This window comes from Hyposmocoma kahamanoa, unplaced genomic scaffold (genome assembly GCF_003589595.1).
Source record: "Hyposmocoma kahamanoa isolate Upper Pololo Valley unplaced genomic scaffold, ASM358959v1 232, whole genome shotgun sequence".
In the NCBI taxonomy this organism is placed as follows: Eukaryota; Metazoa; Arthropoda; class Insecta; order Lepidoptera; family Cosmopterigidae; genus Hyposmocoma; species Hyposmocoma kahamanoa.
Window position 1 is genome coordinate 4,275,547 of NW_020653750.1, and position 17,624 is coordinate 4,293,170.

General features: G+C 42.1%; 1 protein-coding gene across 1 annotated transcript; it reads right to left on the reverse strand.

The window, feature by feature from the left end:
- Positions 1 to 603: 603 nt before the first annotated feature.
- LOC113228623 (proline-rich proteoglycan 2-like) lies at positions 604 to 2,890 on the reverse strand. The gene is made up of 3 exons (XM_026461975.1): positions 2,861 to 2,890; positions 2,013 to 2,333; positions 604 to 720 (listed from the first exon to the last, which is right to left on the reverse strand). The coding sequence occupies exons 1-3, from the start codon at positions 2,888 to 2,890 to the stop codon at positions 604 to 606; spliced, it is 468 nt and encodes a 155-aa protein (XP_026317760.1).
- Between the last annotated feature and the right edge of the window lie 14,734 nt (positions 2,891 to 17,624).

Sequence of the window (17,624 nt, forward strand, 5' to 3'; positions counted from 1 at the left end):
ATGCCATGTTTTAAAAATTTGAAAAGCTGCTAAGTCCAATAAGTTGAGTTCAAGATGAACCTAAGTCCAAGAAATCCCTAAGTCCTTTTTTTTATATAATTATCACTAAGTTGATACTGGAGGGTTTGAAGTTCTTGGAATATGCCCATTCATTTGCTAGATTTTTATGAAATTAATACTCAAATGGCAGAATACGCTGAAGATAAAACAAAGGAACTGGAATACGACTTATTCTAGTTCTTCTGTTTCATACTACTTAGTACCTACCTTATTTGGTTTCAGCTGGAAGTCACACACTAGTAATCTAAATCTGAACATGTCAATATTTATTATTATGTTCTATAAAATCTTACAAGAATTACATCACAAAAAACAACTCAGTGTTTCTGGGGACACGCTTCTGTATCTACTGCATGTTTTGTCATTACAGAATACAAAATAAATGTGTTTATGAAAATGCGTGGTGTGGGTCATCAAGGGAGTTGTGTGCATTATCTTAAAGACGGAAAGATCTTTACTATCGCTCTACGTAAATAGATATACGATTGGATGGATTCCCCTTTCTGAAACTTTTAACACTTACATGCAACTCTTATCAAACTGTCATCCATGAGCAGGTTGAAGGCCTTCATTTGTACCACATAATGCAATAAATAATATGACTATGGGTATGAAGAGCCACGGCGACGCTGCAGATGATGACCTCGAGAGATGCCAAACCTGCAAAATAAAAAATAACTCTTATAAAAATTTCGGAGATTTTTTAACTATTAGGGCATATTTACGTTATTGAATATTATGATGTTATAATTATGTTCGTCTAGAAATAAATCCAAATAAGGAGTTAATAATCTCAGTACAGAGTACAAAAAAAAACCGACCTCAAAGTATATGGAATAACATATAATTACCAAGTTTTATTGAAATCGGTTACCGGAAAGTGCGCAAACCTGGATTCATTCCCTAGTTCGCCACTATACGGAATTTGATACCGGAGATAATTAAAAATCGGTTCTCACTACTCAAAGTATATTGAGAGAAAAATGCCTTGAATTAAAGGATAGCAAAATCAACTATTAAAATAATTGCTCATTATACTGAAATTTAGGAACTATTTATAAAAATGAATCTTCATGCGTTCACCCTTAGAGGTGGATGATTTTCTTCAAAATTAAATGGGACCACTATGGAGGTACTATCTTTCCAACAAAAAAAGAATCATGAAAATTGGTTCACAAATACCGGAGATATCGCATAACATACATACAAAAAAACATACAGTTGAATTGAGAACCTCCTCCTTTTTTTGAAGTCGGTTAAAAATAATGAATTTAACCACAGTGAACGGTTTACTTGCGAAATAATTGACCTTTTTGTATATATTAAGATCATTGATTTGACCCCTTTCATGTGAAAAACAGGACGTGACGCGACGCTTCGACTCTGCGCCAGTGTGAGTTGAGCCTTAGTGCGCCGGGATCACAGTTTGGTCGGCGTCTGACGCCTCACGGCGCTCAAGTGACACGCATCGACGCGCGAAGCCGCTCGAATGCTACCAAGCGTCGCGCGAAACCGCTCGGTTCTATATTTGCAAAATACAAATTTGTACCTTAATAATGGGAAAATATAAATGAATATGCTATAGGCGAAAAACATGACGCGTCGCGACGCTTCGACTCTGCGCCAGTGTGAGTTGAGCCTTCAAGCTCTGGTATGTAAAAAATGGCCATCTTCCAGAGCGCGTTACAAAATTTTTACTGACTGTAAATTTAATTTTCCTGATAATGTGACCGGCCTTAAAACGCCAATGCTCGCCATCTCCGTATAATTTTTCTAGAAGAATAATCTGATGTTTCGAAATACGAATCTCTTATTTGACAATCGAACAATTTTAATGAATGTTTTCAGTGTTTTACGAATTTTTACTAAGAAAACATCCAAAACTTTTAAAAAAATTTATAAAAAAATTTATCAAAATTTTCAAGTAATATTTTTCCTACTAGTCTACCCACGTGGCTACATATCTCTCTATCAGTTTTCGCGAAGAAATTTAGCAGGATGTCTTGCTGTGGAGGTTGTTGCGGCGGCTGTGGTGGTTGCTGTGGTGGCTGCGGGCCTTGCTGCGGTGGATGCTGCGGTGGATGCTGCGGTGGGTGCGGGCCTTGCTGCGGCGGATGCGGATCTTGCTGCGGCGGATGCGGTTCTTGCTGCGGCGGTGGATGCTGCGGCGGGTGTTGCGGCGGGTGTTGCGGCGGGTGCGGGCCTTGCTGCGGCGGATGCGGGCCTTGCTGTGGCGGGTGCAGTTCTTGCTGCGGCGGTTGCTGTGGTGGCTGCTGTTGAAAACTTCCAAATTCGGTTTTGCAAGTTTTGTATCTGTTCTGTTGGTGCTATTCACAATTACTACAGTAAACTGTTTGGGAGGTCGTACGTCATGGATACCGTTTTTTGTAACGTTAAGAATAAAATGTGCTTCAATTTATATCTAGGTTCGTGGTTCTTTAATTGGGTGAGTGTAAAATAAAGTTAAATGCAGTAGGTAGGTATACTTGGGTGAATATTTTCAAACAGCCCTTCCTAAGTTGCTTTTTGTTCTATACCTACGCCACTTTTAGAGTAGATCCTGCAACAGTGGCTAAGAAATAAAAGCTCATTTCCTAGGATAGCGCTAGTAGTGTGGGCCTCTATATAGCTAAAGGCTTTGATCTACCAATAAATGGACGTCGGGTCCGCGCTAAAAATTGTCCGAACCGCTGTTTTCTTGTGGTCCCACTACCTTTTCATTACTTCCTGTATGTTTAAATACGGGCATTTAATATCGCAAATAAATATGAGAATGAATGTCAGTCTTTAATCAACCGACAGCGAGCTTGTCAATTATGCCGTACTGCATACTAGAAACTTAAAAATTACTCAAGAAGGTAGTGACTGATTGAAACTTATTGTTGCACTTAGTGGAATAGAGGGGAAAAAACAGGATGGATGGTGTATCATATTTTCATTAAGTAGTAAGCTATATTTTTTAAAATAAAAAGTAGGTAAGTGCGCATTTGACCCCACGTCACCTGATGGAAAATGATGAGATGGACTATGTGACTATGACTATGAGCATGCACACCTAAATGTCTATTCACTCTAGCCTTGAAAAGGTGGTCCAAGGCGTTCGAGGAACAAGACCGCAGAAAGGGAATACCACTCTCTAGCCGATCGCCATATAAATGTGGAAGCGAAACGCTTCGTGCGAATCCGGGGAATATTCCGACATAAGGGTGGAATCCCAGCCTACGTAGACGTGCGATAATAGAAAGGGGAAGACGGAATCAAATTATGCAATTCCATCGCCCACTCTCCGTGATATATCTTGTAGAATATCGATAAGCTGGCAACTTTATGGTGCTGTTCAAGGCTCTGCAACTTCGCCTCTTCTAATTTGGAGTCACCTACAAGCCTCTTGGCACACTTGTCGATTGAATCCAAGGTGGCCAGTTGGTATTTAGCAGAGTCATCCTATGAGTGGCAGCAGTACTCCATACACGACCGGACTTGTGCTTGGTACAGCTGAAGCAACTATCCCGGTGTGCAGGTTAGCAGTAGGTCCAAGCAATTAGCCGTATGAGACTCAACATCTGGGATTCTTGTGGCGCCACTGACAAGCTGGGAAAGGCTTAGCGTTAACGCACGTTTACACGTCTCTCTTCCAGCATAATCGGTCATCTGGTACGGGAACAACCATTTTTGATGTGCATTGAAGTCCCCCAGAATGACTAGTTGCGCCGTTGGGTACCTATATTGAGTCTCATCAGACGTCTCGCTCAGATATTGGAACAGCTTGGTCGTCTCCTGATCTCCACTGTGCGAGCGGTGGACACAGCAGTACACTATTTGTGTAACTTCCGTGTCAACCAGAAGCAACAAAACAGAAAAGCTCGGTGCCTCAAGGTTCTTGAAGTTTATCCTACACATTGCATGCGCAAAAGACACAGATATAAAAGTAATGAATAGCCAGGTTTGGGCGCGCGTTTAGTGGAAAAATCTTCTTTCGTAACTAGTTATGAAAAACAGTTACGAAGATGGACCAAAATATTCCTTTTTAATAACTGGTTACGAAACAGTGAAGGAAAAATCTTCTTTCGTAACTAGTTATGAAAAACAGTTACGAAGATGGACCAAAGGGTGCAAATCTATAGAAGATAGGTCTAATACGTCTGTAGTAATTCCAAGACTGGATCGGGGGCACTAAAGGTATGGTCCCATACAAAAAATACACATTTAATTTTGTTCTACTAAACTATTAGATAATATGGCAAAATATGACAATATTTGTTTAGGACAATAGGATCTCTCGATTGGCATTTTTTTAGAGAGGTATCGTGAAAAAAAATCCAATGTCCGCAATATCGCAGATCCGACCCACTGTGCGTCGCAAAGTTAAGATAAATATACCTGCCTGTCCCCAATTACGTAAATTTTTAATGTTCAGTGGTTTCCCGAATCCCGAAAAGGTCCAGGACTTAAAAAATATTGACGTAAGGCAGTCTCCATTTTCTGTCTATGTTTTTCGAAATTTAGGTAAAAAACCCTACTTATTCCGATCCCCGGTAATCTAAAATAAAACTAATAAAATATTGTTGTACTCGTTTTACGGCTTTCCTGAACTGTAATTCTAATTATTTATTTATTTATTTAAATATATACCACAAAGTAAATTACGAATTTTCAGAAACAATTTATATATTTGTGTAGAAAGGCGAGCTTATCCCATAAAGCGATTTCTTCCAACTAACCTTTGAAAATTTGAGAGGAAAGTTTGTTTTTGGGGTGGCACTAAAAATAGATAAATAAACAAATGGAATATACTATACTCAATAAATACACAGATAAACTTATTATATCAAATGTACATACGAATACATATTAAGTAATGTTGATAAATTAATACATACAAAGTCTATAATAAAGTGAATGGATAAAATAAAACAATAAATAAATATATCAAATGTAAGTAAATATTTCATAAGCTCTAACATTGTGGAGTTTGAACAATCACAAAACTTCTAACGAGCACTCTTGAAAACCCAAACCGAAGGCGAAGTCTGACCTCGACTGGGAAAAAGGTTCCATATACGTGCAGCATTTACTGTGAACGAGTCCGAATATTTTTGGGAACTGTGTTGTGGAAGGACGAGGGACAAATTGGTGCCAGAACGCAGGCGGTCACCCATAGCCTGACGGTATTGAAAACGCTCACGTAGATAGCTAGGTGAAATGGGATGGTGCAGGATTTTATAGAGTAACGAAACGTGTGACGGTGTGACCTTTTGGATGGATACCCCTGAGCCCAGGGAGACTCAGGAGTTATGTGGGGACTCTCCCTCCAGACTGGAGGGACTACCCCACTAAAACCCCCCCGGGTTTCCCTCTCGCCGGTTGAGTGGGCGCCGTGGGATCAGTGAACATTCACCACGACGCCGCCCGGCCGCCCTAGCTTACGCCAGGGCTCCCGCGCCAACGGAGGGGCGAGTCGGTTGTCCTCCGACCCGCCCCCCAGACGAGTGAGGCCGTGCAATGCAGGCTCCGGAGTCCCTGTCCAGAACCCGCTGGTCTCACTAGGGGATCAGGCGAGCAGCGAACTGCCTTCGCCTTCTCCCCGTACGTCTGCGCCGAAGCGGGTGCGCGTCCGGCGCGTCCTCGCTCACCCGCTCCGCGGCCTCCTTTTGCGACATAACCTCTGCGCAAAAGGAGGCCACCGCCTCCCAGGACTCCTCGCTATCGAGGATGGCGGCAACCACGCTCGGCAGCGAGAGGTCCTGCCCTACAGTCCCCGTCAGAGTGCGGCGCTGCTCATCCCACCGGCTACACACCTCTAGGGTGTGCTGCGCGGTGTCATCCGCAGCGCCGCACTCGTGGCACGACGGGGACGATTCCCTCCTCGCCATCTTGTGCAGGTAGTGACCGAAGCAGCCGTGCCCGGTCAGCACCTGCACAAGGTGGTACGACAGTGGCCCGTGGGACCGGTTTACCCACTCTACGAGGACAGGGCGGATCGCCTCTATGGTACGAGCGTCATAGGGGGGATCCGCCAAGCCCTCTTTCCACCGGTCCCGCATGGTGACGGTGTGACCTCCTTACAAAAGGTGGGACCTTTTTGTATCGCCTCGCTCCATTCGTATCGTATGGTTTTTTCTTCTTCTCATATCATATTTAAAATTTTGAATTGTTCCATTCTTTCCCTCGCATTCTGATTTTGTTTCGTTCCATCGTCACTCTTTGCGCGGTCGCGGTAGCGAAAACATCTACTTTGTTATATTTTAACCGTTTACATTTTAAGATATTAATATTGTTGTTGTACTGTAAGTCAATGGTTGTACTAAATAAATTCGTGTAAATCGGACTTTAGTCTTTTCAACTGATAAAACTTGCTAAGTAAGACGTATGGAGGCTGCGGGGGCTGCGGAGGCTGTTACTATCCTTGGACCAGGCTATAATTACTGCTATCCAGGCTATTTTACAGTCTACGGAATGCCACCAGCACCAGCAGCGCTATTACACTGGCGCCCGAACTAATTTTAGAAGAAACTATGAAGAATACCAATAAATGAAGAACAAGACAGTGAAATTTTTTTAATAACAGTGAAATATTGTGAAAAGTGACGTTACATAATTTCATTGTACACTGCAGATCGCCTACACACCCCATATTTCAGACAAGAGACGACTGCCGTTACATTCAGCTGGTTACAAATGTAACTGAACCCAGAGTTGGTGTACCGGTAGCATAACAAGCACAGACCTATCAAACACCAAACTATCCACAAACTCCCAACAGTACACTTTCTTCAATTTCGATATCTATATACCCATGTGTAGATTCACAAGTGGTTGAACTTGGAGTTTAAACCTTCGGTTATTCCAAGTGGAGACGATTCTGACTTACAGTTTGTTTTGGGAGAGTATCCCTACAAGTCACTGCTACTCAACATTATACACCACATAATTTTATATTACATACATAAAAACATCTCATTTTAGTATTTAGTATTTCCTAAATTACGTAAAACATTTTCTATTTTGTAATTTTTTATAATTGACATAATTATTTTTCGTTTATTCAAAATTTTTGACTTACTGTCAAATTTATTTTTCTCGTAATTTTGCCAAAATTTATTTTTATATTTCTTTTCAATAATTCAAAAGTTTGTAAACCGAACTGCATATAATACTCTTTTGTCATTTTTTCTAAATACGATGGAACAATCAAAGTCTTACATCTTAAAAAATTACCGCGAAAAGCCAAGAGGAATAATAGAAACATATTTAATTTAAATATTCATCACCATATTTTTTCGGTTTCATTTACGTGAATTGTTTTTTTTTTTGACTACTCATAATAAGCCTAGGGTCACTCTTAAATATACTCTTACTATATATTCATATTCTATTTCCCCTAATTACTCCCTTTTAAACCTTTACAAGGTTCACACGTCTCTCGACGTGCTGCTGTACCTCAGCGTGCAGGCCAGTGGGGCATTGAACCAATGTAGAGCATCATATAACTTTCACAATGTTGGCGAGTGGTGACCAACACGAATTTAAGCCTTACACCGTAGTGGGCGGCATCACTTTAACTGTGGTTACGGTTTTTGTCTATTCTGATAGGCTGGTATATGTGCGGGGAATACGAAAGTTTTATGAATGTAGTATGAAATAGGTACGAAAGGTTTTGTGAATGTAGTTTGAAAGAGGAAGTCGACCCAATGTATATAGCATTATTTATCATTCACATATCTAAATTTGTCACGCATCTAAATTAAAATCTCTCTTAAATTAGCTACCTTCCCTTCTCTTACAATAATCCTCCTCTATTATTTCTCTTGCTTTATTCCATTTTGCTATTCCTCTTAAAATATTTCTTCTTTGCTATTCCTCTTGTCTTATCCATTCTTGCTTTTTTCCTTCTTTATTATTCTCTCTATCCCTTCTCTACCACTATTCTTACTTTATTTTCATTATGCTTTCTTCTTAACATTTTTTTGCTTAAAAAAATCCGAATGATTTTTTTTTTTCTCCGGCCCCCCGGGTATTGTGACGGTGGACCTCCTTACTGTCATCCCACCTTTTTGTATCGCCTCTCTCCATTCGTATCGTATCGTTTTTTCTTCTTCTACTCATATTTAAATTTAAAATTTTGAATTGTTCCATTGCTTCCCTCGCATTCTGATTTTGTTTCGTTCCATCGTCACTCTCTGCGCGATCGCGGTAGCGAAAACATCTATTTTTGAACCGTTTACATTTTAAGATATTAAATATTATTGTTGTACTAAATAAATTCCTATAAACCGGCCTTTCGTCTTTTCAACTGATAAAACTTGCTAAGTACGACGTGAGGCTGCAGGGGCTATTACTACCCTTGGACTGCAGTACTATCCAGGCTATTTTACAGTCTACTTAACGCCACCAGCACCAGCAGCGCTATTACAAAGGAATAGGCAACAATTTCAACTCATCTCTAAACTTGGAAATGTGGTCGTACTTTTTCAATTCAAACACAAATCTGATAAGTTGATTTTGCAGCCGCTCCAATTTATTAAGAAGGTCCTCCGAAAGATCAAAATAGGCGACGTCACCCTACTCCAGAAAAGGAAAAAGAAGAGTGCGTATGACCATAAATTTGGTAGACAGAGGGAGATTATTATAATTTTTTAGGAATATTGCAAGACAAACCTACGCCAACAATATTTATTTTTGTGATAACCGAAATTCCAGGAGAACATAACGTTTTTGATTGTTTTGTAATCTGAGCGATTTTGTTATAAATCGGATTTCGAGATTATGACAGTTTGAGTTTACGTGTCGTTGGAATTTAGAAATTCGAAACCTCAATACGTTTCTTATAGTATTACAGAGACGCAGTTATTTTCACATGGAAATGTATATAATATAATACTTGTATGTATATATTTACACAACTCTTTATTATAATCTTTAGGATAATTTGTATAAAATTCAACTTAATAAATACATTAATTAATATTGACATTAAAAGCTACTACTCGTGTTCCATTAAGGCCCATTTTGATGCAGAGAGTTTCTCGCACGCTTCGTGATGAAAACTCGTATGCGATTCTCGTAAGCAATAATCGCCATAAGATTATCGTATCATAATGTTTACATTCAGGCAAGAACTAAAATCTCGCCTACGATTATGTCATACGAGACTCGTAAGCAACTTAATCGCCTCCTCGACTGTTTACACGGTTAATATGTAGTAAGGAGATTCTTGCTTACGAGTTTTCGACTTGTCTAAACACGATCTCGCATGACATTTTTTCAAGTTCATACGATTATCGTACAAATCGGTTCGAACCGTTTTGAGTGCGAGAATTGCCATTCGAGTTCAGTGATTACTGCGGTATGACTATGGATATATCAAAATGATGCAAAAACCATTCAAATTTGAAACTGCTGATAATATTAAGTTCATTGCACTGTATAGAAATATAATTTTGATTTATCATTTTTTTTTTAAATTTTATAACTACTGACACAAACAAAACTGACAATTATGATAAATTTATAGGGCGAGTGAGTGCGTGTGTGAGTGCGTGAGTGACTGAGTGAGTGAGTGAGTGAGTGCGTGCGTGCGCGCGGGCGTGCGTGCGTGCGTGCGTGCGCGCGGGCGTGCGTGCTTGCGTGCGTGCGCGCGGGCGTGCGTGCGTGCGTGCGTGAGTGAGTGAGTGGTGAGTGAGTGAGTGAGTGATGAGTGAGTGAGTGAGGGGTGAGTGAGTCAGTAAGTGGTGAGTGAGTGAGTGGTGAGTGAGAGGCTGAGTGAGTGTGTGAGTGGTTAGTGAGTGAGTGAGTTGTGAGTGAGTGAGTTGTGAGTGAGTGAGTGAGTGAGTTAGTGAGTGAGTGAGTGAGTAAGTGAGTGAGTGAGTGAGTGAGTTAGTGAGTGAGTGAGTGAGTGAGTGGTGAGTGAGTGAGTGAGTGAGTAGGGAGTGAGTAGGGAGTGAGTGGGGAGTTAGTGAGGAGTGTTTATTGAAAAGTATATTTACTTGAAAAGTCGTGTCGGCCATCTTGGATTTAGAAACTGCTGATAATATTAAGTTCATTGCACTGTATAGAAATATAATTTTGATTTATCATTTTTTTTTAATTTTATAACTACTGACACAAACAAAAACTGACAATTATGATAAATTTATAGGGCGAGTGAGTGCGTGAGTGTGTGCGTGAGTGACTGAGTGAGTGAGTGAGTGGTGAGTGAGTGTATGGTGTGTGGTGAGCGAGTGAGTGAATGAGTGAGGGAGTGAGTGAGTGAGTGAGTGAGGAGTGAGTGGCGAGTGAGTGAGGAGTGTTTATTGAAAAGTACATTTACTTGAAAAGTCGTGTCGGCCATCTTGGATTTACAAATAAATGTTATGTTCGTAATGAGCACCCCCAAATACCTCAAAAACGATACCCAACTTGCCATTATTTGAAAAGTGCGGGCACGACTTTTCATCCTGGATTTAGAAAGGAGTGCCATATTCGTTACGAGAGCACCCTAAATACTATATTGCCCACGCTATATTCGACCACAGAGGCACTCACTCACTCACCGTTATTTGAAATTTTTTTTTCGCTCTTGTTCCATTAATTCTTGTCTTAGAAACGCAGTGATAATCAAAACACCCTCGCGCGCTGCACTCGTGGTAGAAACGGCTGGCACAGAAACTCGAAATACGATTTTTGCTTTCGAGTTCTGTTTACACGGAGACGTTATATTGAAAGGCGAGGAGATTATCGCTCACGTGGACGGTCGATAATCGCAAATGTTTAGACGAGGAAAGTTTTTTTATATTCTTTCGATAATCGTATCGTCGAGACGAGAAACTCTCTCCATCTAAATGGGCCTTAATAAATGAGGTGCGTTTTGTTAAGAGGGCATGCCAAAACAGTTTCGACGTTGGCTCCGCCCAAATTTGTGAAGCAAATATATGCCTGAAGTTCGCGTGCCATACGACAGATGTTGAATTTTGCGCATTAAAAGTACCAAATTCGTTTTAGCGGAATACTCTAAAACTAAAGGGATTAAAAAAATCCGTAGTGACAGTTCTCGATCATGCATAAATATAATTATCTAATTTTTGTCCTAATAACCTGTAGCATTTCGAGAATGAATCGAAAAAATGTGAAAATTAGGTCATTTCGTGATTTTTATCTATCGTGTAGTTACTCATACAATATTTTATTTTCAACTTTAAAGTGGATATACCCCTCTAAAATCAAATCGAAGATTAGGGGTTTTTCCTCTGCTCCCTCTTAAGTTTTCCAGTAGAATTAAAGTTTTGAAAAGTTATATTGTTGAAAGCAAAATTAAGCAGTACTGCAATGATGTTACAATTTAAATTAAATGTTTTAGTTGTCTTACGTTTAGACAGGTGTCATGTAATTAGGTACCTAAAAATTATTGCTCATGATATCCTGACTCCTAAAATACAAGTTTTCTTAGTTGAGGATGCAGGGAATCGGTTAGTTGTTACGAAAGACTTTACCTACGCAATGTACCACCAAATAATGGTATATTTTTGAGTAAATATATATTTATTATAATTATAGGTTAACGGACATCTTCTTCGTGGTTATTGTACTAGACCCGTGTCGTCCATTTATTGGTAGGTCAATGGCTACAGGGAATGATGCCTAAAAACAATAATGTTGTTTACTAGAGAGCAAAAATTGGCAGTGGATTATTAGGGTTTTTACCCAATCCGTCTGCCCGGGTTTCTACAAAATGAGTTCCAAATGGAGCAGTTAGGACGAGATTTATGTTTCCTCCCTACGATTATTTTGATGTTTGCTCGTCTTCCAAAATATGAAGATTTCATATAGGTATTCTCTTCTGGATAGTATGAAATATCGGCCGTTTCTTGGTGGTCATACTAGACTGGTTTCTAGAATTCAAACTTCTACATGGTAATAATAATGGTAACATTCATCGGCCAACATATTTTGGGAAAAAGTGTTAAAAATTCCACTGGCCAGACCAGTCTGACCATTTGACCAACGGGAAAAATTTGAACCAGAAAAAACCCAATTTCTGGTTCAACGTCTTACTTTGTTTTTTTTCCTTTCCATGATTTTGTACTTCAACAATTAACATATCTACTACACTCATATACCTCGCAGCATAAGGGAGCAATGATAAAAGGAGACCAAATAATACTCGCACCAGTGCTACTTGAACACTATGTAAACCAAAATCCTAGTGGAGTACTAGAAACACTCCAAAAGTACTCGTATAGTGAAAACCCGACTTAATAGTAGTTGATATGCTACGATTTCTATAGCGTCCAAGTATCATTGGTGCGACTATTATTTGGTCTCCTTATATCATTGCTCCCAACGCATTATTTACATGATGACTTTGGGGGTTGATGTTGCCCGCTTCCGTAGGTTTACCCTAGAGACCCTACAAGTGACCCTCGAGACCCTACAAGTGACCCCTGAGAGGTGCTATAGAACAATAACTACTGGTGGTGGCTTCGGCCGTGGCTAGTCACTATCCTCCTGACGCAGTCGAGTCGCCAAATGGTTTTTACCGTGTTTCGACTCGATTAGGAGGTCGGGTCTGAACAGTTGCATTGCGTCTGACGGCGAGTTGTAGCTGCTTGTACTGCCACACTGAGCACTCGGTTCTGGAGGCTAGCGGGATCCGAAGCACGGTGCACCGCTGGCCGACCGTGGGAAGTTGGGGGCCCAAGTAGCGGGAAAGCCACCCGTGAAAGGCTGCCACCCAACGAAAAATCCCGGAATGCTCCACCTTGCCGGTTGGCGACCGGAAGGGAGGACCAGGTGGCCATCTCCGGGGGGATTCGGGCGTCCCCGCGGTCTCCAAGCGGATTGTACCCTCGTGTGGCAGTGTGGGTCTGCTGCTTGGTTGAACACGACGCAGTGCCTCGTTCAACTGCCTTCCTCCTGCCTATTCACTTCTCCAAAATCAAAATGAAAAACAAAAATGGAAAAAAGTATACACAGCGGTTGCACGTTCTCCCACTAAAAGTGCACCTCACTAACATCCAGAGGTCTGCACTCAAATCTCGATTCGGTCCACTAACACCTTGAAACCGACAAACCGCAGCTGCTGTTCCTAACAGAGACGCAGATCAGATGTCCGACTGACCTGACGCAGCTACCTCAATTACCCCGGGTATACTCTAGAGCACAGGTTCCCTCGTGCCGGAGTCTGTGTGTACGTTCGCGATGACATCTGTGTCAAGCGTCTCAAGAACCTTGAGGCACTGAGTTTTTCCATTTCGTGGCTTCTGGTAGACACAGGAGTTACACAAATAGTATACTGCTGTGTTTACCGATCGCACAGTGGAGATCAGGAGACGACCAAGCTGTTCCAATATCTGAGTGAGACGTCTGATGAGATTCAGCATAGGTGCAACTAGTCATGCTAGGGCCCATTGAAAACCAGCGTCACAACCTAGCCTTGGTTGTGACTTTAGCTGAATGGGATCCTTTTGTACACGCCACAGCCGCACACATGTCAGTATAGTATTATGCAACTTGTTGTTGAAATGTTTTTACGCTGTTCTTTGTGTTATTTCTGTCTTAGTTATAAGTATTAGTCTTTGTTTTTGTGTTTTTTTTTATAATGTGGCGTTACAATAAATGGTTTCTATTTCTATTTCATTCTGGGGGACTTTAATACACACCATCAAGAATGGTTGTTCCCATACCAGAAGACTGATCACTCTAGGAGAGAGACGCGTAAACTTGCGTTAACGCTAAGCATATCCCAGCTTGTCAGTGGCGCCACTAGGATACCAGATGTTGAATCTCATATGGCTAATTGCTTGGACTTTCTGCTGACAACTGATCCGGACCGATACTCTGTGGTTGTGGAGGCCCCACTGGGTACTTCCGACCATTGTCTGGTGGAAACTGTATCCGTAAACTACCCACCCGATCAGGGCCCTATTGGTATGAGACGGGTGTGGCGATACAAGTTAGCAGATTGGGACGAAATGCGCCATTTCTTTGTGTCATATCCCTGGCAGGCGTGCTTTACTTCAGGAGGCTCGTCGAGCTGTGCTGATGCTGTAGTCGAGGTCTTGCGTTTGGGTGTGGAGTATTACATACATACCATACTCTGATGTACCCAATGGACCCCAAGCTTTTCCATGATTGTAGTTGTGCTGAAGCACATAAATAGTCCGCGTACCAAGCTTGGGCAGATGTTCCTACGCAAAATTCCCAGTACTCAGAATTTGAAGAAAGCTTTTATTTAATAAGGCCGCCAAGAAGTGCAAAAGCATGTTACGTAGGGCCAAGTTCGACCATGTGCGCCGCATAGGGGGCCAAGCTTGCTTCTTATCCAGCAAGTAGCAAATCCTTTTGGTCCCTGGCCAAAGCGGTCGAATCTACCTTTTGTCGCCCATGTTTGCCACCTCTGCTGAGGCCGGATGGCTCGATGACTCATACTGCGAAAGAGAAGGCGAATCTCTTTACCTCACTCTGTGCAGAAAGTTCGTGTCTAGATGCCGCAGGGACCCTACCACCTACTTTACCTCAGGCTGGCTACACTACGGTGCCAGTTCGCATATGCCAAAAAGAGGTACTTAGAACTCTGCGAAATCTAGACGTGAATAAAGCTAGCGGGGCAGATGGAATTCCATAATAATATAATAATAATAGTCCTGCGTAACTGTGCGCCTGAGCTGTCTCCTGTTCTCACACGCTTGTACCGCCTCTCACTTGAGACTGGTGTAGTTTCCAGGCCGTGGAAGCTTGCAAACGTGCAACCTGTAACTAAAAAGGGAAGCAGAGCTGACCCTGTCAACTATAGACCTATCTCAGTCACTTCCATACTCTGCCAGGCTATGGAACGTGTACTCAACAACCGTCTCCTATCGTATCTTGAAGACAACGACCTCCTCAGTGATCACCAGCACGGATTCCGACGAGGGAGATCTACTGGGGATCTTCTTGTGTATGCCTGTCACATATGGAGCGAGGCTATAGAAAAGCAAGGCGAAGCAGTCAACACACAGTGTCTTTGAACATTTGTAAAGCCTTTGACAGGGTCTGGCACGCAAGCCTTTTAAGTAAGCTTCCCTATTATGGGCTTCCCACTGACCTTTGCAATTGGATCTCGGATTTCTTGAGCGAACGTTCAATTCGAGTGATCTTAGAAGGTTACTAGGCCGGAGTTCCTCGGGGTCTGCAACTCTCTTTCTGCTGCATATCAATGATATGTTAATTTCAGGTACCTTTGCGTATGCTGATGACAGCACAGTTGTGGATAGGTACTTGACCAATGCAAGGGTCAGTGGAGAGGAAATCCAGTCTTGTCGAGAGTCCATGGTTAGCCGTTTAGATTTGACACTCCAGGCAATCTCCGATTGGGGCAATGCCAATCTTGTCAAATTGAACGCTAACAAAACGAAGGCGTGTCTATTCTCCACAAAACGGAGTCCCTTTGAGCTGACTCCGACTTTTCGTGATATATCCATACCGATAGTCGATTGTCTCCAGCTACTTGGAATGGACCTGTCGTCCAATTTGAACTTGGGCAGATACATTGAATCCATGGCCAAAAATGCAGCAAGGAAACTTGGCATCCTTTCCAGGGTGAGGCGTTACTTTACACTGGGACAGTTGCTTCAGCTGTACCAAGCACAAGTCCGATCGTGCATGGAGTACTGCTGCCACCTTTGAGATGGGTCTGCGACACATCAACTGGCCACTTTGGAATAAATTGCCAACCATGCCAAAAGACTTATCGGTGACTCGAATTAGTGGAGGCGAAGCTGCAGAGCCTTCAACACCGCCGTAAAGTTGCCTGCTTATCAGTATCTTACAGGATACATCACAGAGAGTGTGCGATGGAATTACACGATTTAATTCCGCCTTCCCCTGTCCATCACCGAGAGACTAGGCGTAGGCTTGGGTTCCACCCCTATGTTGTGGATATTCCAAGGATTCGCACGAAGCGTTACGCCTCCACATTTATATGGCGAACGGCTATGGAGTGGAATTCCCTGCCTGCAGACTTGTTCCCTGAAATTATAGCTTGGACCTTTTCCAGGCGAGAGTGAATAGGCATTGTTTAGGTGTGCATGCTCCATCGTCGACTTTCCATCAGGTGAGATGGAGGTCAAATGCGCACCTATATTTTATTAAAATAAGACAACATGACGACCAATTTTTTTATTTGATGGGTCTTCCGGGCAGTGCCCCAGAGTGAATTCCGTTCTCTGGCACTTATAATACTGGTAATTTCCTAGTTAGTGACCAGGTAATTGGTGTGATTGTTAGGCACGTTAATATTATTATTATGTCCATTTTTATTTATTCGAGTCAGTTCGCAGAAATAAAACATCATCTAATCCACTCGCATCGGCTGACGGTCGGAGGTCCTTTTTTTTCTTTTGTTGAGAAGGGGGTAGAGGTGGCTCATGACAAAGTGGGCGCGATCGCCGACGGTTTTCACGTCGTATTTTGTATGACAGCTTCCTACCGAGTGTGCTCCCAGGGTATTGAGCGGCCGAAAAGTGTTATCGCCTAAGTGTGTGGTGACAGAGTGAAGAGCCGCGGATATGAACTTGTAGCTGCGCGCCGAATAAAGGACTATACACACACATCAGGGCCGTGCCCGGGACGTGGCCGGGGCGTACTGGTTTGTATGAACTGCGGGCCCATTCCGGCCACGGCCCGGACACGGACATGTGTGAACGAGTTCATACAAAATATACGCAACGATATTTTTTTTGAGCCCCTGACGGACCACGGCCCGGCCACGTCCTGGGCACGGTCTGGATATGTGTGGATAGACCGTAATAGAGCGTACTGTCGTCGGCAAAAAGGGCGATATTTAAAGACTGGTACTTTGGAATATCGCTAGTGTATAGGGAGAATAGTAGGGGGAGATCCGAGTGCATTCGGATCACGTGTTTATATATATATTTTAATATAATAACGCAGACACTCAACATAGCCCCGCACCAGTGAAACCCTGTGTCGCGGGTGCCATGGACACATACATAAACAAACACAAATTACACCCAAACTCACGAGAGAAATAAATATAGGTCATACAAATATTTCTCCCGGCCCGGGAATCGAACCTGGGACCTCTGCGTCACCGGCATGGTAACCGTTCGGCCACGGAGGCAGTTAATTAAATACTTATTATTATTACTTCAGAGATTAATTATAGAAAACAGCAACGAATAGAGTGTAGCTAGTGACTAGTCACTATGATAAGATGTAGAAAGATGTACCTAACATTACTCGTCATTATTTAATGAATACATGGGTACGTAGCCTTCGTAGTTGAAAACCGGCAAATTATGCCACTTACCTGTTTCCGGCGCGCTTCCACGGAACCCTGCTTAAACGCACGCACCTAAATACAATGCGTGAGCGCTCGTTACTTTATGATGTTAGGTCTCTGTCCATGAACGAGTAAAACCGTCTAAATTTTTTTGTTTAAAAATGTTGTCATCAAACTTACTAACGTTGCTCAGAACTTGTACTTAGCAATATTAGGGCTGTTTTAATATGGCAAAGCTAAAAAACAGACGTGAGTAATAAATTACTACCTAGAATAATATATGGTCTTCGTCTTATTGTAACGA

Coding starts and splice junctions, on each gene's coding strand:
- LOC113228623 (XM_026461975.1), bottom strand. CDS start 2,890: ATGCAGTACGGCATAATTGACAAGCTCGCT. Junction 2,334..2,860: donor GCATAATTGACAAGCTCGCT/GTCGGTTGATTA, acceptor AGTTTTCAACAG/CAGCCACCACAGCAACCGCC. Junction 721..2,012: donor ATAGAGAGATATGTAGCCAC/GTGGGTAGACTA, acceptor TTTATTTTGCAG/GTTTGGCATCTCTCGAGGTC.